Source organism: Cucurbita pepo, chromosome LG05, assembly GCF_002806865.2.
Source record: "Cucurbita pepo subsp. pepo cultivar mu-cu-16 chromosome LG05, ASM280686v2, whole genome shotgun sequence".
Classification (NCBI taxonomy): Eukaryota; Viridiplantae; Streptophyta; class Magnoliopsida; order Cucurbitales; family Cucurbitaceae; genus Cucurbita; species Cucurbita pepo.
Genome location: NC_036642.1, coordinates 950,757 through 978,535, shown reverse-complemented (window position 1 = coordinate 978,535; position 27,779 = coordinate 950,757). Strand labels below are relative to the sequence as shown.

Sequence of the window (27,779 nt, the reverse complement as noted above, 5' to 3'; positions counted from 1 at the left end):
AAAAAAAAAATCACTTTATCAGAGCCAGGTTTCGATCCTGGGACCTGTGGGTTATGGGCCCACCACGCTTCCGCTGCGCCACTCTGATTTGTTATTACAATAATCAAAAAAACAATTCCCGGCTTTATAAGTTTGTTTCTATTTCTTTCCTATTTTTATCAATTTTTTAATTCTATTTAGTTCTTTTATATTTATGCGATTTTAAATTTCTGTCTTTGTCCATATTATCGATATATTTCATGTAATACACTTTGTATATTTGTTTGTATTTTTCATTTAATTAAGCTTTTCCCTAAAATATTACACTTAACCTTACAAAACTATATTCAAATTACAATTGATCAATTNATTATCGATATATTTCATGTAATACACTTTGTATATTTGTTTGTATTTTTCATTTAATTAAGCTTTTCCCTAAAATATTACACTTAACCTTACAAAACTATATTCAAATTACAATTGATCAATTTTCAACTAGTTCAACTTCGACAATTACTCAATCGCTCGTTCTTGTTCGATCTCTTCTAAGCGTTCTTGGTCGAGACAGTTGCAAACATTGAACACAGACTAAAATAAGCAAAGAGGCTTTACTATAGCCTTTTTATTTAATACATAATCCAAATACAGCAAGAAAAGCATACATAAATATTACACATCACATTGGCCACATTTATTTATTTATTATTCTTCAGTTCAGTTTCGCTTTATGCGAAACACTGCGTTCACAATGCTTAGTAATCTTCTTCCAACTGCGAGATGATGCTGGCAAACACCTTGTACCCATTAGCCATGTCACTGTAATTGCAATACTCATCGTTTGCATGGTAAGTTGCCGTCAAACCTGCATACGTACATCTTACCATTTGAATACTTGACAATTTAACGGACAAATGATTATAAATAGAGAACTTTATAGGTCTTACCATAGCCAATAGTCTGAACATCATAGCCGTTCTCCTACGAGAAGTCATAGTAAAAAGATGAGAAACAAAAGGAGGTGTAGAGGAAAAGAGAATGAATATGGGGAATATGTGTTGGTACCTGAAGATCCTTAACAAGTGGGAGACTTCCTGTAATGGAGTAAGGATTGACTTCTCCTATAACTTCCTTGGTTGCATTATATAAAACTTCATACCCACGAGAACCAAAATCGCATGCAATCCCTGATATCAACTCACCATAACTCACTTCAAGCCTACAAACAACAAATTATGAGCTGAATTGGATCCATTTGATTAAAAAAAAAAAAACTTTTAATCCAAAACAGAGACACAAAAACACCCACTTTCCCCTGAGTCCTTCATCCGGCAGAGTATACTTTGAAACTGGGCCTCTAGATTCAAGATCCTCCACGTGTTCATTGATGTAATTAACATAACCAGAGATCTTCGCCACCACATCTTTCACACTGGAAGAATCACGAACACAGAACACTAAATCTGGTAAGTGTTGAAGAAGAAGAAGAAGAAGAAGAAGAAAGAAGAAGAAGAAAGGAAGCATGGTTACTTACTCGTAGAATGGAGTTAACCTGACATCTCCTGCCAGACTACATTCTCCTGGAATTTGATTAAGCCCACCTCCTGGATCTAAAATCAACAACATAAATCATACAATTCCAATGGGTATCTAAAATCAAGCGATGATGATTTACAACTTACAGCTCCATTGGGTTGGCTTCATGGTGGATGGCGTTTCAAATTTATACTCCTGTTCCTTAGGATGAGGAGGGAAATCCTTATAAAAGTTCAACTGAATGGGTTTCAAAGCGTCCATCGCCAGCTCCAAAGCATTAATAGCCTGCACCATAATCAAACCTGACCTAAATCCAAATCCAAATCAAAATCAAAATCCAGCCCTGATTTGGATCATATCAACTAATTTACCTTATTTGGCAAACCACTATGGAAGAGGTGTCCAGTTGTTTTAATGAACCAAGGAATGGTACCGCCAGTGCCAATACAAGGTTGTGAATCCGCAGTATCAACCCAATATCTATATAGGAAGAAACCCAATTATAATAAGCCACACATCCATAAAAAAGAGTGTCTTACAAGAGCAATGACTTACAGAGGTCCTCCTTTTAAATCATCGAAGTACCCATCTTTCCAGAGTTGTTCTACTCCAATCCCTGGGATTGAACTGTTCTCTTCAGACACAATGAATATAACAACAACAGAGTTCTTAAGCTTTAATTTAGTTTGTGCAAGTTTCTTCAGGAGTTCAGTTAACAGAGCAACATGTCCGAGGCAGTCAGTAGTCCCACGGCCACGAAGTTGATCTCCAGAGATACTCAACGAGAAAGGGTCAAATGTCTGTATGTACAAACAAATGGGTTATAGTTAAAACAAATGGAGACATGGAGAATGAAGAAAAAGAGCAGGAGGAGAATGAATACCCAAGCGCTGGGATCGGCAGGGACGACATCCATGTGACTCCCAACGAAGGAGACTACTTTGGCAGAGTCGGCGCCAGGGTAGCGTATGATCAAATGTCCACGGCCGGGAGTGTAGTTGACTTGTTTGATAATCAAGGTTCCACCATTTTCAGTGCTGTATGGATCGAGAACTCCACGGACGTGAGCGCCAACCAAATCCTCTTGAGGAACGAGGTCTGGTGGGTTGTTCTGGACGTACTGGGACTCGCTGATGAGATCGGAGAGTAGAGAAATGTAGCTTCCCTTCTCGAGCTCACCCAGAATGTCTTTGACGGATGCATTGGAACCCATGGCTGTGATTCTTGTCCAACAATAAAGATTTGCACACTGAATTGGTTACGTTTTTGGAGTATTTATAGGCCAACAAGGAGACGTATCCAACTACGATTTCTTCTAAAAAACAGAACGCAACATTCCCATTTCCATTATCCTTCCACGATATAACTCCCACGTCCCCTAATTTAAGGAATGATCATAGATTTATAAGTGAGGATTTAGTACTCATTATTTCCAAAAGCAAAGCCACTGGAATTGATGTTCAAAGTGAAGAATATCATATAATTACGAAGAGCAGCAATGTTTCGTCTCACCATTATTATTATTTTGACATGTGGCTAAAGAAAATATTTAAAATTTTATTCACAAAAAATAATATAAACGTAGAAAAATTCGGACATAAAATCTTTTTTTTTACAAGATTCATTCCTTCACATCTCAACATAACTTTTTTTAAATTCTTATAAAAAAGACGATAGTAATAATAATAAATGAAGACCAAAATAAGAACTAAATCATATGATGTTTTGAATTAATTTCATTTGGCTGGAATTTAAAGAAAAATGTCCTTACCTATTGTGAAGAAAGGAATGTCGGGAAGAAATTATATAAAGCAAATAATACATATTCTATATTAGATTATTTTTTATTAAATATTTTCAAAAATAAATTAATCCCCTTATCAAAAGAAAATTAAATTTTAATTCTTATAATTTTAAAAATTATGATAAAAAGTTACAAATATTGTAATTTGATAATAGCTTATAGAAGGAGAAGTATATTATTCGAGAGACCCATTTAGTTCGTGTTTAGTTACATTCGTCTCAAAAATGGTTTCTATTTTTATATGTGTTTCTTTTTCGCTTTCTCCATTTTCCGGCCATTTATGAAGTTTATTTCGATTTCTCAACGATAATTGATGACGATAAGTAAGACTAAATTTGTAATTTAACTATAAAAAGCGAGAGACGTAATTAAAATCCCACGTTGAGAGGGAGTCGTGTGCATAGGCCAAATAGTGATTGTAAAGTTACATAGCAACTTGGATTTGGAGTGTTCGATAAAATTCAAATGAAAGGAAAACGTGCCACAAATACAATGTCCTTATTTAATGTAAATCTTTATCTTACAAATCGACTGCTTTTGTCTTTTTCATTTGTGATAACCTTTAGCTCATTCTATTGTGAGGATGGAAGGAGAAAAAAAAAATGGTGACAATGTAACGTGCCATAAAATGGTCCCTTTTTAATTCAATTATTTGTGGGGTTCGTTGGGCGGTGAGAGTTACTAGACCTTCAAAAATAAGATATAACGTTACAGATCTAGAGGTTTCGATATTAAATAAATGAACTGATATCATATTTGAACAAAAGTGATCTTAAGATAGGACAATTAAAAAATGTTTAAAAGAATTGAAACTTACTATCCATCTTCCTTTTTCGTGGTTCAATCATTATGAATGGGTGACCTTTTGAGATCTTAAAATATATGTGAGTGAGAATAAAAAAAAAAAAAAAAAAAAAAAAAAAAAAAAAAAAAAAAAAAAAAAAAAAAANAGGAATAAAAGAAAGACAAGAAGATAAAGTAAGATATACATAGAAATATGAAACATGTGACAAATCGAAACCCTTTAAAATAATTGTAGTAATGGTTCAGTATTGTTGTTCGTATTTACTCTTATTTTTTGGGATTTGGGAATTTATGTTCATACTATACAACCTTTTCATACCTATTTTCAATGCATCTATGTTCATCCCATTATTCTTTATTATACCATGTGATTTTGATAAGTTAAACAAACAAAATTTGAGAAATATAAAAAAAATTTAATCATGTATTGAAGTCTATCACATAAAAGTGTTGTTGTAATTAATTAGGATTAACTTATCGATCTTAAAAAATTTAAGTGGGAAAGTAACAAAGTTTCAAAATATTTTGAGAAATTCTAAAACCGAAATTAACAATCACTTTCCTTGTTGTTTGAAAATTTTCTAATATTATAAAATTGTCTCAATAAACGAAAAGAGTCATTTTCTAGACATTATAAAATTGTCTCGCAATAAATAAAAAAGATTGTAAAGATAAACGTGCGATTTCATATTAATGGGAGAAGATAACGAGACATTTTTTTATAAGGGCATGAAAATTACTCTCTAACAAATGAGTTTTAAAATCGTGAAGCTTATGACAATATGTAACGAACTAAAACGAATAATATCTAGTGGTGGTGAGCTTGAGTTATTACAGATAGTGATGGTTTTAGAGTGTGCCAATTAGAACGGTAGTACTAGAGGAGAAGATTAGATTATGAGATCCCACGCGCAAACATTAAATTAAATAATGTGTCGTGGAAAGAAGTTTTTTAATACGGTGGTAGGTTGAGGCGGATATGTTGGAAGCTGGGCCAGGCGTTGGGAGGTTGAGGCGGTAGGAGCATGGAGCTGGCGGGCCTATCTGAATGGACCATAAAACGGATGCGTACGCCCACGACCATAACGACGAATGTCGAGAGAAATTGGAGTGGTGGGGTTTGGTTAGAGGAGGGCCTTTTCAGTTCTGCTTATATTTGATTTACTCTTCTCATATGAGTTAAAATAAATGATCATATTTTATTTTATTGTTTAGAAAAGGCAATGATTTTAATCAAGTTTTGGACCACTCTTTTTGATATGTAACCGAGAGAGACACCACTTGCTCCCCCATTTTTCACCGTACACCAACCAGTAAACCTTTGTTTTTATTCCCTTTTCTTATTACTATAAAATTTAAATAAATAAAAAAAAAAGGTAAATTCAGTGGAATAAATGCGGTAATAACTTGACCACTGAACAAAAGGCTAAAGAAAAGATATGGGAAAGTACTGAGTTTGATGAGGTTTGATGGAGCCCATGAAAATTCCTAAACCTAAAATTCAATGCATTTCCCCAATAGAGTTATTTCTCTCTGATTACACCAAATCCAACCCAACCCAACCCAATCGAACCGAACCAAACCAAACCAAACCTCTGCACTGCACTGTCTCAATGTTATTACAACTTCCTTTTCCTTTTCTTTTTCCTTTTGGTCCCCCTCCCTCTCTTTTTACCCCCCACATTTCCCCTCTCTTTCTTTTATTTACTTCCTTCCTTCCCCACTCCCTCTCTTTTTCAACCTTTTTAACCGTTTCCATAAGTTCGAGTTTCGTGGGACTTGTGAGCTCGACAAGTTCGGGGTTGGATGATCTTTTGCGTGATTCCCCTTGCCAATGGGGTATACAAATTATTTGAGTTTGAAATCATGTAACAACTCACTGTTAGTAGATATGGTCTGTTTCATTCTCCTTCTGTAATCAACATTTAGACAATCTTCGCTGATACATCATTTGGTGTATGGCTCTAATACCATTTAGGAGAGGAAAAAAAAGGGTTAATAAGAGAAAAAGGAAGAGAGGGGAGAAAGATTCGAAAGGGAGAAGGGAAAGCGTGTGGGAAGTGGGTTTGAGGTTAAGTCGTGGTCAGTGCATGGGGAGCGGGAATTCCGAAGTTACCCAAAAATCAGTAATCATTTTTTTGTTCCTCCTTATCGGTTCGTCGGCTTGTGCATGGTGGATGGTGGATGGTGTGTGGTGTATGCTCTCTATTTTTCGCCCCACAAATCTCTGCTTTTCTAAAAGCGACACTTCTCACAACACATTCTGCATAAACCTTACCCCCAATTATGTCTTTCTTTTCCTCCACTCGTGTGCCATTTCCTATTATCATCCCTTCCTTTCTCTGCTATGTTTAGTACTTTCTCTGTCTCTCTCTCTCTTCCTTTTTTCTTCCTCATTCATGCTTATGTTCATCATCTCATTCAACTTTAATCTAAACTTGCCTCTTTTTTGTTTTTTTTTTTTTGGTAATATTAAGACTAAACTTGGTATCCTTATAATGTGACTCACCCTCTCATTGCTTTAAGGGTGAGACACAATAAATGTGTAACAATCCATGAGCTACCCGATATTGTCCACCGTGTTTTACACATTCTTACAAGAAATGTTTCGTTTCTCTCTCCAACCGATGTGAAATCTCACAATCCACACTACCCGATGTTTGGATCTGATACTAGCCCATGTCCACCATAGCATATATTGTTAGCATTAGCCCGTTACGTATTGTCGTCGGTCTCACGGTTTTAAAATGTGTCTGTTATGGAAGGGTTTCAATATTCTTATAAGAAATGTTTGGTTTACATCTCTAACAGACATAAGATCTCACAATCCACCCCTTGGGAGTCAGCGTCCTCGCTAACATACTATTTAGTGTTTAGCTTTGATACCATTTGTAACCGCTCAAACTCAACGCTGGCAAATATTGTCTACTTAAGCTCATTACGTATCACCGTCAAGCTCACGGTTTTAAAATACATTTGTTGAGGAGAGGTTTCTATATTCTTATAACAAATGTTTCGTTTCCCTCTCCAACGGACGCGAGATCTCACAAAATACATCTCAAATATGCTATTACAAAACCAATGAGATTGGGGCGATCTTATCCTTTCACAAATACAACAACCTTCTCCAATGGTTGGTTTCTTCCAGTTAGAGACAGGAGGAAGGAGGGGGGCTCTAGATTTTGGCTACACATTCCATAAGGCTAAGATCACAAGACTCTTAGTTGTTAGTTGTTCTTATCAAAAGGGTTTCATCAAACAACTATGCATATTCTCAACTGAGTAGTCTAATGTATGCAGAGAATGATGATAATGTTCTTAAACCCTTCATTTAAGAACCAAAACAACAAGGGATCAAATTCTAGCCACATTCCAAAAACAGAAACACCCAATTCATGAAACTAAAATTCATCCTAAATATGAGCTTCTTAATTGGTTGATTGAATGATTTTGATTGAAAAAAGAAAAAAAAAACAATAATAGAAACAAAAGCCATGGATGATGGAAGTAATAATCCCCACGGAAATGTAGGCTCAGGATGCTTACTTTTACCTTGAAATCTGTAACCTAGAAAAAGACATTCCACTGCACACTTTCTTGTTCAGTCCCTTACCTCAAAACCCTAATTTTTCTTTTTCTTCCCAATAAGATTCTTCCAGAATTAAAATCTCCTCCTTTAATTCTTTTTTTTTGAATTTTATTTCAATCCCAAACAGGAAAAACTTAACCCCCCAAAATAAAAATTAAAAAAAGAAAAAAAGAAAAAAAGAAATTGGCTTACAAATTGATCAATCTGATCTCTTCCTCAGACACGCAGCTTCAAAATTAGAGATTTTGTGACCCTTTTCCATGAGAGTTTGAGTTGAAGGAGCCTGTCCAAGCCTGAGCTCTAGATCAACCTCTTGGTTGCTACTTTCCATGGCTTGTTCATCACTCAACGATTGAGGGAAACTACTCGCTCCGGCGCGGTGATTACGAATCGGAAAGGCTGAGGCGGGCGAGGTCGAGGGAATGAAGTTGTTGAAGGAACGATGGGACATAGAGAAAAGAGAAGAGGGTGAGCGAATGTTGTAAGGGTTTGGGAATGGGTAGAGAACACACAACCCTCCACCATTAAAATCATGAGTTGGGATAATGAAAGAATTCGAGGTCGAAGAAGAAGAAGAAGAAGAAGAAGAGGAAAAGGGTTTGATTGCGTTCGACGGGGCTTGATGGAGCCGAGCACGATCGCGACGGTGAACATTCATATGACCACCTAGGGCTTGAGCAGACCTGAACTCTCTTCTACAAAAAGTGCAAGTGTAAGACCTAGGAGGCCAAGTAGTTCCCATGACATCAGCGGTGTCCTCCGCGAAAGCCCTGACTTCCCACGAGTCATCGTCATCGACAACAATGTCCGGCGTTTGCATAGGGCTCAAACTGTTCGGAGCCGACCCGTCTCGAGTAATTTGAGAAAGAGGAAGAAAAGAAGAAGAAGAAGAAGAGTATTGAAAGAGAAGGTCAAGGTGGGCAGCCATGGAGGGAAGGGCAATTATAATGAACTGACAAGGGATAGATAAAATAGGTATGATTGAGTTAAAATGAAAGGGGGAATGGGGGGAAGGAGACAAAATGAAGCTCTCAAATCGGTGATATCACCAAATTATTCTTAAGCAAACGCATTTGGAGTTTAGCTAGAAATTGACAATATTCTGATCAATTTTGAACTTCAAAACCCCATTAACCCCAAACATCCAAATTCATCCAAAAATTTATAACTTTTTTTGTTCTTTGGCTTCTTCGCCTCCTTAATCAATCCATTTCTGAATCTGACATGCTTTCAAGACACATTGTAAAGTTCATCTTGAAATGGAAAAAAACCAAACACAAATGACAATCTTAGTGTTTGTTGTCTTAAAGACACAACCCTTGTTTCTGCCGTCTTGTGTTGAATGCCACCACAATATAACTAAGATCTTCTTACGCTACCTTAAGTTTTCTAGTTGGATTCGCAGCTAAGGTTTTCAATTCATTAATAATCCCAAATCAATCCTATTTAATACCCACAATTCAATTATCAATGGTAGAAGTATTCCTTGTAAGAGCGTAAAAACCCCTCTCTAATGATGATACCTAACTAGTCAAAGCAGACATATATTAATAATGGGTTTGGCTCGTTTTGTTGGAAGGATTATTGAGTTAGTTCGAGTTTGGACATAGAGGGGACCGAGGAAAAAGGGAAAAGAAAATTGATGTGGTTGAAATTTAAACAAGGGAAAGGGTTGGAGGAGGTTGACAATGACAACTTAAAAGTGCTAAATGAAATGAACAAAAATTCATTTCGATTAAATGTTAGGTGCACAAAAAAATCTTATCATATGATTTTATGGGGGCCATATTTCTTTTAAAATTTTCAACACTCTGTTTGATCCATAAGTTCGGTTGGTTCGGGTTGTTCGAAATTTTATTTTAAAAGTATGAAAGGTGTTATTTTATGTTGAGGAATAAGATCTTCTTACGCTACCTTAAGTTTTCTAGTTGGATTCTCAGCTAAGGTTTTCAATTCATTAATAATCCCAAATCAATCCTATTTAATACCCACAATTCAATTATCAATCGTAAATGAGAATGAAGTATTCCTTGTAAGAGTGTAGAAACCCCTCTCTAATGGTGATACCTAACAACTAGTCAAAGCAGACATATGCTAACAGTGGGTTTGGCTCGTTTTGTTGGAAGGATTATTGAGTTAGTTCGAGTTTGGACATAGAGGGGACCGAGGAAAAAAGGAAAAGAAAATTGATGTGGTTGAAATTTAAACAAGGGAAAGGGTTGGAGGAGGTTGACAATGACAACTTAAAAGTGCTAAATGAAATGAACAAAAATTCATTTCGATTAAATGTTAGGTGCACAAAAAAATCTTATCATATGATTTTATGGGGGCCATATTTCTTTTAAAATTTTCAACACTCTGTTTGATCCATAAGTTCGGTTGGTNTTTCTCACTCTCACTCCGTCCGATCCATAAGTTCGATTGGTTCGGGTTGTTTGAAATTTTATTTAAAACGTATGAAAGGTGTTATTTTGTGTTGAGGATTATTGGGTGTGAGTCGCAGGCTAATTTAAGAAATGTTCATCGGTTTATAAGCGAGGAATACTATCTCTACGGGTATGAGGGAAGCTCAAGCTTATACTCAAAGTGGACAATATCATACCATTGTGAAGAGTCGTGATTCCTAACACTTTAAACACTCGTGCACCATTGATTAATCAAAATTAATCTAGAAAATAATTGTTTAAATTAGAAATTTAATGTTTCATTATTTCTTAATTACACTGCGTTTGGAACAGGCTCTATAATGGGTTTCAGCTCAAGTTGTGGCCCAATAACCATGACTTGCTCGTTATGGGCCGAATCAAACCCCATGACTTGGCCCAATTAGAAAACATGGAAGCCCATCTAAACTGCAGTCTGCCAACAAATTGGGCCGTTATTTGGTGAAACAAAAAGCCCACCAATAACTTCCTTAATATATTTAGAAATAATTACACGTCAAAATTTATCGAGCCGACAATCTTAACCTAAGACGGAGTACAATCAGAAAACATTTTTTAATTCATACACTATTTTTTTCCTTTAAATAGCATTTTGAATTATAATTATAGACTAAACCTAAAACAAACTAGATACTATGAGCTAATCATTATCAATCGGGCATGTCTTCTAATGATTATACAAACTCAAGATAAACGGTCGCGAGCTATCACTATTAACTTTATCTTTTTTCAATTAAAAAAATAGAAATTACTATAATATTAGATTTTCGGACGAGAGAGAAATTATGGTGTAATAAGTATGTGACTCGATTATATGAATTTATCCAGCATCGTTGACTTTTGTAATTTTCGATGACTTTATATATATAATAGACAAAAAGCCATAGTGTTTTTGTTGTCAAAATTTTTTTGTTATTCTTATTGTTAGTGAAACAAGAACAATTGTTGTCAGGTGTATAGGCTTCTTTAGAATAAGGACATATTGCTTTTCCTTCTTTTCTTCCCTTTTTTACTTAAAAATACGTAAATTAAAAGTTGACATTTCATTTTATTATGATAACAAATTTTATTTTATATGAAACCATTCCTTTTATCTTTAAAATTTTTTAAAAATAAATGTGTATTTAGTTACATACTTATATATATAGTTACCGAATTAAGTGTCTGATCTTTAAAAAAATATATAAATAAAATTAAATAATGATAGCACATGTCATGCCGTTTGAATATAATAAATTAGATAATAAAATAATATTTAGATGGCGTGTATTTATAGGAATCATACGAATTAAGTACTATATATTATGATTAGGGTTGGAGATAAGTATACCAACGAATTTTATTTTTATTGAAAAAAGTAAAAGAAAAAAAAAAGATGAAATTTTTGGGAGTTTGAAGGTCACGCGGTTCGAAAAGAGCGTGGGAGTACGAAATGAATGGATTTTGGAGGACCACCCGGAATTTAAGGAGAAGAATTAGAGAAACGGAGCGGTTCCCAATGGAAAATGACAGGCACCTCGTGGCCGACNTTTTATCTTTAAAATTTTTTAAAAATAAATGTGTATTTAGTTACATACTTATATATATAGTTACCGAATTAAGTGTCTGATCTTTAAAAAAATATATAAATAAAATTAAATAATGATAGCACATGTCATGCCGTTTGAATATAATAAATTAGATAATAAAATAATATTTAGATGGCGTGTATTTATAGGAATCATACGAATTAAGTACTATATATTATGATTAGGGTTGGAGATAAGTATACCAACGAATTTTATTTTTATTGAAAAAAGTAAAAGAAAAAAAAAAGATGAAATTTTTGGGAGTTTGAAGGTCACGCGGTTCGAAAAGAGCGTGGGAGTACGAAATGAATGGATTTTGGAGGACCACCCGGAATTTAAGGAGAAGAATTAGAGAAACGGAGCGGTTCCCAATGGAAAATGACAGGCACCTCGTGGCCGACAATCATAGGTTGCCACTCTCAGGGCTGTGGTGACCTGGATTTGCACGTGAATGTCACTCACCTTCTACCTCTCCACGCTTTGGTGTGGTGTTCATTATTTAAAAAAAGCCAAGTTAATCTCTTTATTATTAATTTAATTTTGGAGTCAATGCTCAAAACCTAAACAATTTCCTTTCTTTTCAATTTTGACAATTCATTTCCATTCATTTAACCCACTACCTCCCCACTTGCATTATTTATATAATAAAAACGTATATTCGTTATGCTTTCTGAGTTCATATTATGTATACATCTCACTTAAATTATTAAAGGTTGCACGAAAAAAGAACCACCCTTTCTCTACCTAAAGTAGGTAATGAAAGGTGGAAAATAACGAATGCGACAATAATAGCGAAACGGGATCAACTGATGTCATTGAAATATTAAAATAAAAATTAAAAATAAACGGAATAAAATGAATGAGATGCTCCAATTACACTACATGCCTCATGCTCCTAAATTGATAAATGTAAATTAAATTACAAGTTCTAATGTTTGTTATTATAATTTGTTTATATTAAAAGAAAAAACATAGGGTTACAAATTAATATTCAGTACGAGGATACATAGATATGTATATGTTTTTTTTTTTCACCTATATAAAAAATAATATATTTTGTAGCATGGGCATTATTAGATTTTGACAAGTTGCAAAACCCTAGCCAATGCTTATTTAATAATTACTTTTATAATTTAAATGTTCGTTGCTGCAAACAAAATCTTATCCAAAAAGAATCTGTGCCAAAGTTTGTTTAGTGGTTCCAATTAGTCTTTGATTAGAGGGGAAAATGTAATTAAAGTTACACTTAATAATTTACTAATATTCCCTTTAATTTTTCAAATAAATACATAATACTAAGAAATAAGGTTGTACATTAAAACCCTAATTTATATTTCCATTATTTATATATATAATGCAATCTAATTTAATATTTTGACAAGTATTTAATTCAATTAAAATAAAATATTGTTTAGAAATATGGATAGTATTTTATGATATTAGGGTGGAAAAATAATCTTTGAAAATTGATGAATTATTTAATTATTAATTACAATAGAAAATCCCTTTTAATATTTTACGACACACTGCAAAAATGAATGTGGATAAGGTAGAAAATTAATTATAAAAGGTTTTTTTTTTATATTAAAAGATGATTAATGCATTAATCAAATGGTTAAATTGGGTTTAATCAAGGGTTATTAATAGGGTCCTTATTAAGTTAATTTTGTTGGAATTGAATGGATGTGGAGATAAGCTCCATGAATACAAACAAAATTGAAGCAAAAGCAATGAATATTGATTGGTCAAACCCTAGTTGGATTTGTTTTAATCCAAGTTGCACACAATTAAATAATTAATTATACTCATTAAACATTTTTTTACTTATATTTAAAATCCCATTGGTTGGATGCATCAAATAGCACATAAACAATTTATTTTGAAATTTTGTCTTATTCTCAACAAATGAATTACACCCTCAAATATAGACATCGCCATTAAATGACAAAATAAAATAAAATAAATAAATAAAATTTAAATTTGTGTTTGAATTATTAGATAGAAAATAATTATTGACTTCAAAATTTAACTTTATATTAAATTAATACGGTCCGTCATTGTAAAGTTTGAAACTTTGGATTTAACTATGGTTAAAAAAAAAAAAAAAAAAGGCCAAATCATACTCATTTTACATTAATTATGGTAACATGAAATTCATGAAATTTAGTAAACTTTATAGTTATTCCATGTAATTTATTATTGCTATTACCCGAGTTTTAAATATTTTATGAGGTACATTTTTGGGTACTTGTTTTTTATTTTTTAAAAATTAATTTACCATTTATTTTTTTAAGTCAAAGGTTGGAGCTAATTCAGAGTACTAGCTTCATGGATAAGCTAAGATCCATCGATGGTTACTAAATTAAAGTCTAACTATATAATATTAATTAATTTACATGGATAAACCAATGGTAAAAAAATTCAATCTTTTTAATAATAATAATAATAATATAATTAGTGTGTGAAGAAAAAGAAAGGAAGAATAACAACAAAATTTCAAGAAATTAATATTTTATAAGACATATACTTAGCTTTTACAATGTGTGTGTGTCTCTCTCTGTAAAGCTCTATTTCTCTCTCTAATGGGCTTGTTCTTCGTCTCCATTAAGCCATTGTTGTTCTTATAGTTATATATATATATATATATATATGTTCCCTGAATTAAACAAACCCGACCGGGAACAGTATTTTTCNTTTTTTTTTTTTTTTTTTTTTTTTTTTTTTTTTTTTTTTTTTTTTTTTTTTTTTGTTAGTGTTTTTAATAAGATTGAGTGTATCAATCCATGGCTGGTTTGGATTTAGGCAATCGCTATATTCACCAACTTCAAAGACATGATTTCAACCTTCATCACCCGCACCACCACCCTGATTCTCAATCTCACCATGAAGACGAATCAGATCAGCCGTTGGATTTTGTCTCCGCCGCCCCCGCCGCCACTGACATGGCGGTCTCTCGCCGTCCCCGTGGCCGTCCAGCTGGCTCCAAAAACAAACCCAAGCCCCCGGTTATCATTACCCGGGAAAGCGCCAATACCCTAAGGGCTCATATTTTTGAAGTTGGAAGCGGCTGTGATGTCTTTGATAGCATCGCTATCTACGCCCGCCGCCGCCAGCGAGGGATATGCATCTTGAATGCCAACGGAATGGTAACTAATCTCAACTTACGCCAACCGACCGGCACCGGCGCTGTCTTAAACCTACAAGGGAGGTTCGAGATATTATCGCTTACCGGATCTTTCCTCCCGCCGCCTGCTCCTCCCGGCGCTACTAGTTTGACTATATATTTAGCGGGTGGTCAAGGGCAAGTCGTCGGTGGGAATGTTGTCGGAGAGTTGGTGGCTGCCGGGCCAGTAACTGTCATCGTCGCATCGTTCGCGAATGTAGCATACGAGAGACTCCCACTCGAGGAACAAGAACAAGAACAAGAACAAGAACAAGAACAAGATCAGATGCAGCCACCAACGTCGCAGGGTGGCGGCCCGTTTCCAGATCCATCTTCAGGGCTTCCTTTCTTCAATTTGCCTCTAAATATGCAGAACCAAATTCAGCTACCATTCTAACAAATCAATTGGCGTTGATGTTCATGGGAGACTCCAAATTAAAGGTCAGAACTTTGAGAAGATTTCATGAAATTCAATTAATATTTATATAGTTTCTTCTATGTTCATGGATTGTTGTAGTTCCTTAATTTCCTTCACTCTTCTTTCATGTTATGAAAAAAAAAAAATAATCTTCGGATAATATTAAAGGGTTTGTTTGCATATATATATAATTGTGTGATCCTGGATGATAAACTCAATTAATACTCGCTAATCACAAGGTTTAAGTGGTTAGATTAAGATTAACATCTCTTTGTTATCCATTCATGAAATATATAATATTAATTTAGTATTTGGAGGTAACAAATTTTTACTATTTTTGTTTAATTTTCATAACTATTAATTGAACAATTATAATTTAGAGATTTTATTTTTTTTTATTGGTGCTTAAACTTTGATTAAGTATTTACTAATATATTTATATTAAATATATATATATAATTTTGCTACTATTTATGTAATTATTGAAGTCTTGTTTTGTATTGTAAGTAGAATAAGAGAAGCTATGTTGGGTGAGTTTATTTAATTCTTAAACATTAATGATTTTTAAAAAGACTTTTTTTTTTTTTCTATGAGTTTTCTTTCTATTTGTCACATCACACGAACGGATCAAATGATGTTATGTCAACATTTTATGTATAAGTAGTAACGAAAAAACAAAATGGAAGCATTTTTCAACGAAATTAACTTGAAAAATAGAACATTTGTTTTTTATATTTAGACTAATATGAAATGTTGGTTGAATAAAGAATTTTAGTACTTTAAAAGGGATAAAAGGAATATTTATTAATAACAAAAGGGAATACGAAAAGTAAACATTGGGCCAGTTTGGGCTTTGTTAAGTACAAAGCCCATTTAAAAGAGCTCTAGTGGGCTTAAAATTGGATCAAATTATTTAAGGCCGGAATTTACCCTAGTTGGGTAAAATAGTAAAAATGAGGTTCGTTGTAATTGGATAAAAATTTGATTTTTCTTACACCCAATTGAGGGATATAAAACATGTTAACAAAACATAGCTCTGTTTTGAGCTTCTTTAAAAGACTTCATATGAATAAATATAGTGTTCTTTGATTATAAACTCATCGTCTATATTATTTGCATCATATCGTATAATTAGCATGAAGAGTATGTTTGATTATTGAATTAAAAATCTTGAGAATAAAAGTGAAGAATTTCGTCTAGATTGAGGGTAAGCAAAGAGGAAGAATCGTTGTAGATGAGCCAAAGCAAGTGATCGAACAAAATAGCATCAACATCGACAAATAATATGTGTTCTTCCCTTGTTTTTCCCTGTTTTTCTTCGAATCTTCCCTTTTCCATCAGAACCCGAAAAGGGTTTTCTTCTAAAACAAATGGGTCTACCAGGAATTCTGTCCTCTCCTTTCCCACCACCACCCTTACCAGGCTCTCCGATTTGTTGAGGCGGCGATAGGGGAGGCGTGGGGCGGTTCTCCGGCGTCGTCTCTTCATGACGTAGCAGGGGAGGAGGACCAAGCAATCCATTGTTGGGAGTGAATGTGAAGGGGAAAGATGAATGGATGTTTATATAGAGATTGAAAAGATGGAAGAGGAGGGATTGAATTGGTGGAGGGTAATTGTATTTATTGGTGAAGGGTCTCTCTCTCTCTCTCTCTCTCTCTCTCTCTCTCTCTCTCTCGCTCTCTGGATCGAAGGATCCGTTGAAGAATCTTCTGGGTAATGTCGAAGTTTGGAGAGGGGATTTTGAGCCGTTGCCGACTCCATTTAAGGGTGTGGGGTCAACTTAAAGCAGTTGATTGACTCATTCACACAGACCCAGACAGACAAGTAAGTCATAGGGCCTTCAAAGTGGAACCATTATTGCCATTGTTTAGTGATCATATTGTGGGATATAATTTTGATGTTGACGAGACATTTGACGATTCTAGGCAAATGATAAAAGGCTGGAATATGTACTTCATTTAAGATTCACTTAAGATACTTCATTTACTTTCGTATGTTCCTACTCAAATATATATAAAAGCTTACCCATTCGGGTGAATTAAAAAATATTGGAGTGAATTAAAAGGATTTTTTTTTTTTTGTTAATTGGAAACTAATTTTTTGTAGAAGAAAAAAAAGTAATGTAAAAAAAGGTAGGTGATGAGTGTGAAAATAATAGAAAAGCGTGAGTTTTTTTTAAAAAAAATTAAAAGTTAATATTTGTACTGTCTACGGATTAAAAAACAACAGAAAAGAAAAGAAAAGACACGTAATGGTTGAATTAGCTGTCAGTGTTGGCTTACGTTTCGTCTTAAAACTAACGCGGCCTTTGCACGGATTTGACTCGGTCAATTTGTCGGTGTTTAATTGTTTGTAAAGAAAAAGTTATGCCAAAATCACCAAATAGTCGATATGTCCGAGTGGTTAAGGAGACAGACTTGAAATCTGTTGGGCTTCGCCCGCGCAGGTTCGAACCCTGCTGTCGACGGTTTTTTATTTCATTTTATTTTATTTATTTATTTCCTTTCTTACGTTTTTGGACATTTGAAATCGACTTTGATAACCTCTTTATATATCTCTCTTTTGTATCAATTATATATAGATTTAAAATAATTATATAACTCATACTCGTTCAAAAGACAACACCATAAGATAAGTGCTATAATGCAAGATGGGATTGTGGCGTCTTTTAACTGTCTGGATACACGTTGACAGGCATTATTATTTTTGTGAGTCGGTAACTTAAGAACGTGCTAAAAATCTCGAATTATTTTACCATAAAAAATGTGAGGATCTTGTTATAGCGCCATGCTTCCTTCAGTGCTGCAGAAAGAGGGGGGTTAACAGAAGCAAGATTGAAATAATAATCTTTCTTAATAATTACCTAAATAAATAAACATAAGCCCCTCTATAAAATACTTTTGGTAATTGATTGCGAAAGTTAGATTCACAAAACGATGTTGAATGTGTGTAGACTGAAGAGCATCATCATCATCATCATCCTAATGCACTTCTCCCTGTTAGTTGCAAAATAAATCCTCACTGCTGTGTTTGGCCTGCCCACAATTGGTGGTACATCTGCATGTTGTGGATTGGCTGGCTGCTATTACTGAACATTCCGGGATGCCTGTTGTTAAGAGGGCTGCCTCCGTTGTCGGCAGACGACTCGCCACTCGATGCCCCTAACGATGGAGGGCTGGCCGCCGCTGCTGCTGCTGCACCACCAAAGTTTATCATTTGAGATGGTGAAGCAGAAGATCCAGAATTCAGCATACCTGTGTTGTTGGACTTTTTATCATTCTCGAGAAAACTTCCCACAACCACCTGAGGATGCAATGAAATCAGAGTTTGTAAAGCATGATTTGTGAAGTCTATCAAGTACATGACGCCTTTGAAGCGCTTCAGACAGAAGTTATGAGTGTTAAACAGTTTCTTTGAAATAAAGATACCCAGGTACAAAAAAAAAAAAAAACGTTGCACCTGTACTTGGGAACTTGCCATTAGCATTCCTGCAACTCCACCACCAAGAACCTGTCCGTCTGACCCAGCCAGCAACACACTCAAACCACCTGTTCTACTTCGAGTTCCATTATTCTCCGAGAGCATAAAGGAGCCTGACAGAGAGATTATCTCATACTGCCCCTGCATAAGATTAGATAAATGTTTTTCTTTTAGAATCGATCTCAAACTGATCCTATATAAGGTTGCGCCTATTTTCATAGGGAATTGATCACATACTCAAAGCAGAGCATATTGCACCTGTTCTACTGGCACTAGTACGGAGTTCCTACGGCGTTTTATTGTCACAAAGTCTATATTTTCTAGTTTTATACTTTTACGACCTACAGCCATAACCTCTACGAATCATCTCGGCATATTCTTTAATATCAACTGGCACCTATTTAATTTCCAGTGGAAAGATCGATTGTGTAGGAATTGTTGAGAGCCCTTCCAAGAAAGGCCACTCGGCCTATCTTCATATGGACCAAGCCCTTTTTTCTTTTATTTGTCCATCTTGCAATAATCATGTGCATTTTTTCTTTCACTCTCTCCTTTATCAACCAGGGAGTCCCTTTCCTTAACCCTTAGCTTAATGGTGATAACTTCAAGTCTAGAAAATGATCAGAAACGTTCTCACTTGGTGACGATAAGTTTATTGCTAAATCATGGGAAGGCACACAATGTCACCTGAGCCAAGTAAAGTGCATTTCTCGAAATAGAAAATTCAGTTCTACATCAAAATTAGAATACATGGTAACATAACATAAGATGATTTAGCAATGGCATAATATATATTTTTAATAATATAGGTTTTTTATACCGTTTTTACCTTCAAGAGATGCTGAAAGAGATCAGGATCTCTTAATTAGTGTAGTAGAAAAGGAGAAGAAAAGGCAAAAAGAAACTTGGTGATTGCCTTTATTTCACTGTAGTACAAATGGTTATAGAAAAGGTGACCCAGACGATCGTCCACGTGAATGCACTTTGCAGGCACATGTGGCTCCTGCTTAACCCTAGAAACACTGCCTATGAATCACAGAATCTCTACAACATCAGAACTGAAAAGGACTGTGCATACTTGGGAGGGAGCATGTCCCTACTACTTATTGGAAACAAATGTTATCCTAACCTGAGCACACTTAAATTGAACAATCCTTTTCCATTTGCTATCCAAGGTTCATGTAGTTGATTCAATAGCTATCAGATTGGAATTCAGCGAAGGCTTCAAGTTTACATGAGTTGATGATTAATTCAAAGAGGCAAATACAAGATATGATAAAACATTAGTAATTATATCCATGCAGAGAGTCAATCAGCTATGCAATTCAAAAACAATTATAAGCACCTCATATGTCACAGAACCGCCAGATGTCATTGAGTGTCGAAGAGTAGCATTACTGATGGAACCATTTGCAGAGAGAATGAAGACAGTTCGTGGTCCTTGCTGTGAGAAGGCCAAAATTTTGGCTGCTACGTCCTGCAACCATGTAAGCATGAAACCCGCATTACGACCTAAGAGTCTCCAATAAAATATTACTTCTATCAATAACTCTCCACTAAAATGAAGAAAAGGAACCATCAAACTTGCAGGCATCCTCACCTCCAAACTCGTGCAATACATAGAATTACAAACTAATGACCTATAAGAGATGAATCATAGCTATGCTTACATACTTTCTACCAGATTAGTTGACCTATTAGAAAGTTGGAATTTAGTCCATGTACTTTTAAATATTAGAACTAGTCCTTTAGTTTAATAAAACTGGAAAAAGTAGTACTTACTGTATTCGTGGAGATTTATCAAACCACATGGACCACTTATAAAGTTTTATCAAACCATAAGAAATTTTAACTTTTAAAATTGTAGGGACTATGTTCTAACTTTCTCCAAACCGACTAGAGTCGTAATTAACAATAAACCATGAAAAGGATAATCTAAAAAATAGAACTCCCAACACCACTGATAAAAAGATTTGTCAAGAAATAAAAAAAGGACTACCGAGAGAGAAGTAAAATTAATCCAAAGCTCAGAGGAACAATGTAAATCTTAAAATCATGTTGCAAATAACAAGATATCCATTTGCATGCTTATAACAGGAAATTTGACAGCTTCAAAGTAAAAAAACTACATCAATAACATACAATTTATTTTACGCTTGTTCATTGCACGCAATTTGCATTCTGGCAACTTCTACCTAAAAAAAAAACCATGTTCACAAGGTAGTTGCTAAGTTTACGCGACTACAAAATTCATTCTTTTTGTGCTACTTTTGTTTCCTTTTGAGAAGAATGTTGCCTTTGTTTTCAATATTACTTATAATCATTTCTTAAATCAAATATACAAAGCCTCCACAACATACCTAAATTGACTGACTTCACTCCAACAACAAGCTAAAACTTCATGGAATGATATCAATGCATTAATAATCAAGCTCAAATCAGTTTATGACAATGCCGTCATAATTTAGCTAGTAGTTCAGTCTATCGTTTATCAATATCGAAGTCAAGGATATTCGGTTCCTTAAAAAGGATAAAAAAAATTACATTAGATTTCATATACAATGCAAAATAATTTCTGCGTTGTGAAATAATTCATATTTGGTTGTAGATATCACATGATCTAACAGATAAATTCAGGAATGTCACATTTTCTCCACAAAAATTGATAAATGAAGAACTCTAATATGGATATAACTAGAATGGACCAGCCAAGGAGACATCCAGAAATCCAGTATCCCATTTAATACAACATATTCTGAATGTAGTTTTATACAAAATCCGTAGTTTTCCTAGAACTAGAAACAGAAACAAGGGGCTACTGCATCACTTCCCAATTACAGCATGTTCTTTTACGTGCATTGCAGTCATTCTAATAAACGCGCTCAATCTTCAACGCTTAAACTAAAGATCACTTTAAAAAGAACAATCTTTCAAATTTCAATAATTATATAAAAAACAAGCTAAGAATTATACAGAATACGCACCTCACCAGGCTTCGCCCATACTACGTGAGGAGTAAAACCAACACCGCTTGATCCTATCCAACAAAACGTCCATATAATATCAATTAATATGAACAAAAAGATGCAGTTCCAACACAAAGAAAAACAAAAGAGTAATTCAATTGACGATACCAATNGATAATATCAATTAATATGAACAAAAAAATGCAGTTCCAACACAAAGAAAAACAAAAGAGTAATTCAATTGACGATACCAATAGCGTTCATCTGTTTCTTCCCCGAGCCTGGTGGCCTTCCCCTCGCTTTCTTCGCCGGCTGCTCCAAATCAGGAGTACCGCTCAGATCCCCGTGACCGACAGAAGACGCCATAGTGGTAGGTGCTAAGCCTAAGGCAATGTTACCATCAGGCGTGTACTTCCTCGGCCGGCCTCTCTTCTTCTTCCCCGAATCAGCGTTGAAACTCCCAGAATGAGATCCGTCGTACGGAGAAACATTCATAGAATCCAAAGGCACGGACGCAGGGGCGATCACAGAGNGCCTCTCTTCTTCTTCCCCGAATCAGCGTTGAAACTCCCAGAATGAGATCCGTCGTACGGAGAAATATTCATAGAATCCAAAGGCACGGACGCAGGGGCGATCACAGAGTTAAACGGAAATCGCGCAGAAGGCGGTATCATCTGTGCCGTAGCCGGATTTAGACCAAGCGTGGAAGAGGCATTGTTGTTGGCGTTGGACATGCCTGGCGAATACGCCGTCGGTACTCCGACCGTCATGTTGGACGGTGCTGAGAGTGACGGAGGAGTATCAAGTGAATCCATTAAAAAAAAAAAAAAAAAAAAAAAAAAAAAAAAAAAAAAAAAAAAAAAAAANAAAAAAAAAAAAAAAAAAAAAAAAAAAAAAACAGAATCAGGACACAAAGAAACTTCACTTTCACAATTCCTATTGTTCTTCCGATTATCAGAAATGTGAGATTTTCGGTAACAAAAGAGTGAAGTTGAGAGCGAATGAAGAAGAAGATGAAGAAGATGATGATGATGATGATGAAGAAAGAGTGAGGAGTTTGTGAAGGAAGTTACAGAACTGGAGAACGAAAGAAACTGAATTTTAAGAAAATGGCTAATTAAAAATTTTCTATTATTTAGGGTTTATTTTATGCCTTTTTAGATACGGCCCTCCCGAGAACTCAAAGCCTATTCCTTATATATTCTTTTCCATATATAAATATATATATGGGATTTTCATTTTATTTATATTCATATTCCATATAAATCTCAAATAAATAATTCCATATTATCTTAACCAACAGATTTTATTTTTTTCCATTTTAGTTTGGCAATGAGACTATAAAAAAATATTTTTTTTTGAAATAAAAATATATATTATGATCCTAAAGTAAGATTTGGACGAATAAATAATATAATTTTATCTTTGTAATAATTTTATTTTATTCAAGGTCAACCTAGATTTATTAATGGAGTTCGGTGTTACAGTAACCGTTGTTTAAGTGTTGCTTTCGTGGTTCAAAATTAACCCATAATTTTTTTTTACCCCATTTTGAAATACCCATAACATTTAGAACTTAAGTTCAAAAGGTTTAAGGTTAACAATGTCGAACGAACACGTGTCGAGATTGTTTTGGTTGGAATTTAGTCGGTAAAGTCTAATCAAACCATTAATTAAATACTAGAATTTATATTTACTGTCTAAGGTTTAAGTTCAATGCTTTGTTTATGAGGAATAATTACAGTCTGTCATACCTTATTTATTTATTTTTTAAATAATCGTCAAAAGGTCAAATGTCTTAATCTTTTCGCCCAATTTTTCGCCGTAAAGTGAAGTAACATAAAGACAGCCGCCGGGAGAAAGAGGTCAAAGCCGAATGCTGTTTCGTCTCTCTTACGGTGTCTCATTTCTGATCTAGGTCTCTTCGGCTTCCTGCAAATCGCTTCCGGTGAGATTTCGAGGTTTCTTCGATGTTTTGGAATGTAGCTCTGTTTCCGTTCGAATATGAGATTTCGTTGAGTTTGAACTATGTTTTCATTTTTCCATTTCCATCGCTACTGTTTGTCACTTTTGTATGATGGTGGCTTATGGATCATGATGAACTGTTTTTGATCTATCCGATTCTCTCTTTTCTCAATCAATGGTTTCCGCTTCCACACGTCTTTCTCTTTTTGATTAAACATTTGAAAGTTGCCGTCCAGTGAAGTTCTTGCATGTAACCGATCATTTAGACTTCTATTCTCGTGCTCGTTGAATCGTTTTAGCTGATTGTAGGGATTCACAAGCAGTTTCCGCAGAAATCTGGAGCTGATTTTGGTAATCAAACAGCTTCTGAATTTAGATTTCAACGCGTTCTGATTGCTAATTCAAATTCTCTCTGAGCGGATGATTTGATTTTTATCTCAAGTACTAGAAGTAAGGGTGTCTTGTCTTGTCCTGTCTTGTAACTATTCCAATGCAAGCTTTAGCTTTTTGACTAAGAAATAAATGACAAGAATTTATCGTCACATTCAGCATGATTGATGAGACTGAAATTCTGACAAATCTGACAGTGTAGATTAATATTTTGTGCAAACCTCATATTGCTGTCGTGATTGTGTTAATTTCTAATTTGGTTTGGAGTTAGTCATGGTTGGTTATCTTCTCTATTAGGTAGGATTATAAGTGACATATAGGTTAAGCAGAAGGTGAGAAGGATGATCCTTGTCCTTCCTTTACTCTTCCTTTGTTGTTCTTGGTTTAACTTCAATCATCTTTCATGCGAGTCTGCTACTCTGCTTATAAACATTTCAGATTGTTAAAGAATTTGAAATAGTGCAGCAAAGTGTTTATCATCCATATGGGAGATGTGGCGAAGGATCTTGCTGCTGGGACTGCTGGGGGAGCAGCTCAATTGATATGTGGGCATCCATTTGATACAATTAAGGTGAAGCTCCAAAGCCAACCTGCACCACTTCCTGGCCAAGTTCCCAAGTTTTCTGGAGCAATGGATGCTGTCAGACAAACATTAGCTTCAGAAGGCCCAAGAGGTTTGTACAAAGGTATGGGAGCTCCATTGGCTACAGTTGCTGCGTTGAATGCTGTTCTCTTCAGTGTAAGAGGACAAATAGAGTCCTTCTTTAGGCCTTATCCTGGTGCCTCCCTTCAAGTTCACCAACAAGTGATTTGTGGGGCTGGCGCTGGCACTGCTGTGTCTCTTCTAGCTTGTCCAACTGAGTTGATCAAATGCAGGTTTGCACAACCTTTTCTTAAACTCTGCAAACTATTTGACTTTCCAACAACGAGAAACTTCACAAGACATTACAACCTTCATTTTTTTTTTCTTGTTAAAGAACAGACTGCAAGCTCAGAGTGCATTGGCAACATCCAGTTCCGTTGGTGTGGCAGTGAAGTATGGCGGTCCAGTTGATGTAGCCAAGCATGTTCTTCAATCAAGTGGAGTGAAGGGTCTCTTCAAAGGCTTGATTCCAACATTGGCAAGAGAAGTTCCGGGAAACGCTGTGGCATTCGGCACCTACGAGCTGCTAAAACAGCAGTTTGCAGGAGGTCGAGACACTTCGAATCTAGGAAGAGGGTCTCTAATAGTAGCTGGTGGTGTAGCTGGAGCTGCGTTTTGGCTAGCTGTGTATCCAACTGATGTTATCAAGAGCGTAATTCAGGTGGATGATTACAAAAACCCAAGGTTTTCTGGTTCCATTGATGCTTTCAGGAAAATCATGGCCTCAGAAGGAGTTAAAGGGCTATACAAGGGTTTTGGACCTGCCATTGTCCGCAGTGTCCCAGCCAATGCAGCTTGCTTCTTGGTATACGAAATCACCAGGTCTAGTTTAGGTTAAGGAATTGAATTCATATTGGTTCATAGCTTATGGCTTAAAAGAAAAGCCATTGTGGCCATTCATTGTAGCCTCTCCGAGCATACTACAAGAAATAAAACTGAACTCATCAACTTTTCATTTGATTGTTGGTATTTTTAGAAAAACAAGAGGGATTATGTTTCTGATACTATTTTCCATTACGATATACACGATCCCGGAAATATAATTCTCTATTTGTAAATTAGGTTGAAGTTCTTTCCTTTTTTATGTATTGTTTNGTTTATGCTTGTCACAATAAAGGCAGTATAGATACCAAAGGACCAATTTTGTATTTTTATTTATTTTTTTATTACTCCTCTTATTGTCAATTCTATTGTTATGGTAAGATCTCAGGTCGATGGAGAGAGTAGAATGAAGTTTTTTTTTTTTTTTTTTTTTTTTTTTTTTTTTTTTTTTNTGTGAAAATCTCTTCCTAGAAGACGTGTTTTAAAACTGTGAGACTGACGGTTATACGTAATGGGTTGAAGCGTACAATGGTGCGCTTGTGCTATTATAAATGGAATCAGAGCTAGTCACTAGATTATGTGCCAAAGAGAAGGCTCCCCTCTAAGGGGATGAATTGTGAGATTCCACTTCGGTTGGAGAGAGTAACTAAGTATTCATTATAAATGTGTGAAAGCCTCTCCTCAGAAGACTCATTTTAAGATTGTGAGGCTAACGACAATACGTAATCTAATGGTCAAAGCAGACAATACCGCTAGTTGTTACAATTATATAATACTCTTTTCATTCAAAGCTAGAATGTTCTAAGATGGCGAAGTTACAAACAAAGCTTTTATCTCTATAAAAGTTTTAAAAAATGGGTAAAAACAAGAACACAACCATGATGGTATAATTTTAGAGCATGAAGACAAACAGAGATATCAATATCAATCCCATACTTCACGTTTGAAAAATCTGATCTGACAAAAACTTAGATGACCCATTGGCAAGCCCATTTCTTAAAAATGACTGGAGATGATGAAGCTCCATTATTGGACCTTGAATGATTGGGCAGCCATGGATCAGCCTAATCAAAACCACTTTTGGGCTGTCCTTCTTCAGCTCAATTCAACCCTTGACTTGGTAAAACCAAATCCCATACTTATTCTGAATCAGCAACAGAAAAAAGTGGGAAAACATAACTGTTTCACACTAAAAACCCTCACAAACAACCACAAAACTAAACAACACACCCATTTCTCCAAGAAACCAAAAGCTCCGATCCAATCCAATGGAGGATTATGCAAAGCTATTACCCCATCATCCACAACATTCCTCATCTTCTTCCTCAATGACCCTTTTCTCCAGATTAGATTACATGGATTTGGTTGTAAGTTCCTCTGTTTTTCTTCTTGTAAATAGTTATTTAGAGGTTCACTTACATATGGGGGTGTGTTATTTCTTGCATAGATGAAGTATTTGGAGAAAAAACAGAGGTTGGAAAGAGTGGGAGGCGTGGAAAAGAAGTGCATATCTTTGGATGTTGCACTAAAAGATACTTACTTTAAAGGTTCATTGTTGGATCGAGTGGCATCTCTTGAGCACAGACTTTTCCAGGTTCAAATATTCCTCCTTCATAACATGTTCTTTCTTTTTCATCATCTTTCTCAAATTATTTCTTGCCTTAATTGGCAGCTATGTTTGGAGATGGATTCAGGCAGCTCCTCAAACCCTTCATCATTAGGTTCAACACAGACATCAGCTGATATCAGTTCATCTTCTCCAACTCCCAAACAGTTTTGCAGAGGGGAGCCATCGTCTTCATACCCCATATTCCATTATCCCAGCCATGGAGGAACCTCAAAAATTTCCCAAATTCAGGTTTAAAGAGAAAAAAAAATAAAGACAATAATTGCTAGCAGACAAAGATTTGGACAGAGGAATAAATTAACAAGAAATAAAATGATCCAGCAATTATATTCCTTTGCCTCAAGTTGGGGGAGTAATCAATTAAGCATTATGCTTTTGCTTTTGCTTTTCTTTTTCATGTCATGAAACTTTTTGAGTCAAGTTGATGTTGTTTGAGGCATTGAATATTTTGGTGTTGCTTGGAAGCTGATACTGATACTGATAATGACAGTGAGTACACCGAGCATCGTTACGGTCAAACGAACGATGTCGATCGGTATATAATCGATGGGTTGTGGGTTGTGTTTTGATATATTCCTTAG

The 27,779-nt window shown here is 35.1% G+C and overlaps 7 protein-coding genes and 2 non-coding genes across 13 annotated transcripts in view; 4 read left to right on the top strand and 5 right to left on the bottom strand.

The window, feature by feature from the left end:
• Window positions 1–8,640, bottom strand: part of LOC111795414 (zinc finger protein 10-like) — a gene marked incomplete in the record, with an annotated part of 30,342 nt that extends 21,702 nt beyond the window's left edge. The window contains 1 exon segment of the mRNA XM_023677827.1: window positions 7,918–8,640. Within this exon segment, the coding sequence (XP_023533595.1) occupies window positions 7,918–8,640 (723 nt within the window).
• Window positions 17–88, bottom strand: TRNAM-CAU. Its single transcript has one exon. It is a non-coding gene; the product is annotated as a tRNA-Met (tRNA).
• LOC111795411 (acetylornithine deacetylase-like) lies at window positions 572–2,787 on the bottom strand. Its single transcript, XM_023677822.1, has 9 exons — window positions 2,399–2,787; window positions 2,071–2,315; window positions 1,887–1,995; window positions 1,662–1,800; window positions 1,514–1,589; window positions 1,289–1,411; window positions 1,045–1,198; window positions 927–960; window positions 572–844 (listed from the first exon to the last, which is right to left on the bottom strand). Exons 1-9 carry the CDS (start codon window positions 2,726–2,728, stop codon window positions 735–737), a joined length of 1,320 nt encoding a protein of 439 aa, XP_023533590.1. The 5' UTR covers window positions 2,729–2,787; the 3' UTR covers window positions 572–734.
• Window positions 8,641–14,507: 5,867 nt separating the features above from the next.
• On the top strand, window positions 14,508–15,311 carry LOC111796103 (AT-hook motif nuclear-localized protein 23-like). The gene has a single exon (XM_023678796.1). The coding sequence runs from the start codon at window positions 14,508–14,510 to the stop codon at window positions 15,282–15,284; it is 777 nt and encodes a 258-aa protein (XP_023534564.1). The 3' UTR covers window positions 15,285–15,311.
• A 919-nt stretch (window positions 15,312–16,230) lies between these two features.
• On the bottom strand, window positions 16,231–16,948 carry LOC111795770. Its single transcript, XM_023678343.1, has one exon. The coding sequence runs from the start codon at window positions 16,824–16,826 to the stop codon at window positions 16,467–16,469; it is 360 nt and encodes a 119-aa protein (XP_023534111.1). The 5' UTR covers window positions 16,827–16,948; the 3' UTR covers window positions 16,231–16,466.
• Window positions 16,949–17,690: 742 nt separating this feature from the next.
• TRNAS-UGA lies at window positions 17,691–17,772 on the top strand. The gene has a single exon. It is a non-coding gene; the product is annotated as a tRNA-Ser (tRNA).
• A 367-nt stretch (window positions 17,773–18,139) lies between these two features.
• Window positions 18,140–22,903, bottom strand: LOC111794998 (AT-hook motif nuclear-localized protein 13-like). 2 transcript variants are annotated; one of them, XM_023677216.1, is made up of 6 exons: window positions 22,287–22,903; window positions 22,003–22,176; window positions 21,770–21,822; window positions 20,131–20,262; window positions 18,765–18,926; window positions 18,140–18,608 (listed from the first exon to the last, which is right to left on the bottom strand). In XM_023677216.1, the coding sequence occupies exons 1-6, from the start codon at window positions 22,564–22,566 to the stop codon at window positions 18,324–18,326; spliced, it is 1,086 nt and encodes a 361-aa protein (XP_023532984.1). In that variant the 5' UTR covers window positions 22,567–22,903; the 3' UTR covers window positions 18,140–18,323. The 2 variants fall into 2 exon arrangements, with proteins under 2 accessions (XP_023532984.1, XP_023532985.1); XM_023677217.1 differs by having other exon boundaries at window positions 22,003–22,283; window positions 22,394–22,903.
• A 646-nt stretch (window positions 22,904–23,549) lies between these two features.
• On the top strand, window positions 23,550–25,807 carry LOC111794999 (mitochondrial carnitine/acylcarnitine carrier-like protein). 4 transcript variants are annotated; one of them, XM_023677219.1, is made up of 3 exons: window positions 23,550–23,699; window positions 24,572–24,982; window positions 25,089–25,807. In XM_023677219.1, exons 2-3 carry the CDS (start codon window positions 24,591–24,593, stop codon window positions 25,585–25,587), a joined length of 891 nt encoding a protein of 296 aa, XP_023532987.1. In that variant the 5' UTR covers window positions 23,550–23,699; window positions 24,572–24,590; the 3' UTR covers window positions 25,588–25,807. The 4 variants fall into 4 exon arrangements, with proteins under 4 accessions (XP_023532987.1, XP_023532986.1, XP_023532989.1 ...); XM_023677218.1 differs by having other exon boundaries at window positions 23,551–23,699; window positions 24,545–24,982; XM_023677221.1 differs by lacking the exon at window positions 23,550–23,699 and adding an exon at window positions 23,707–24,067.
• An 868-nt stretch (window positions 25,808–26,675) lies between these two features.
• LOC111795003 lies at window positions 26,676–27,773 on the top strand. The gene is made up of 3 exons (XM_023677224.1): window positions 26,676–26,938; window positions 27,019–27,165; window positions 27,244–27,773. Exons 1-3 carry the CDS (start codon window positions 26,840–26,842, stop codon window positions 27,433–27,435), a joined length of 438 nt encoding a protein of 145 aa, XP_023532992.1. The 5' UTR covers window positions 26,676–26,839; the 3' UTR covers window positions 27,436–27,773.
• Window positions 27,774–27,779: the final 6 nt, after the last annotated feature.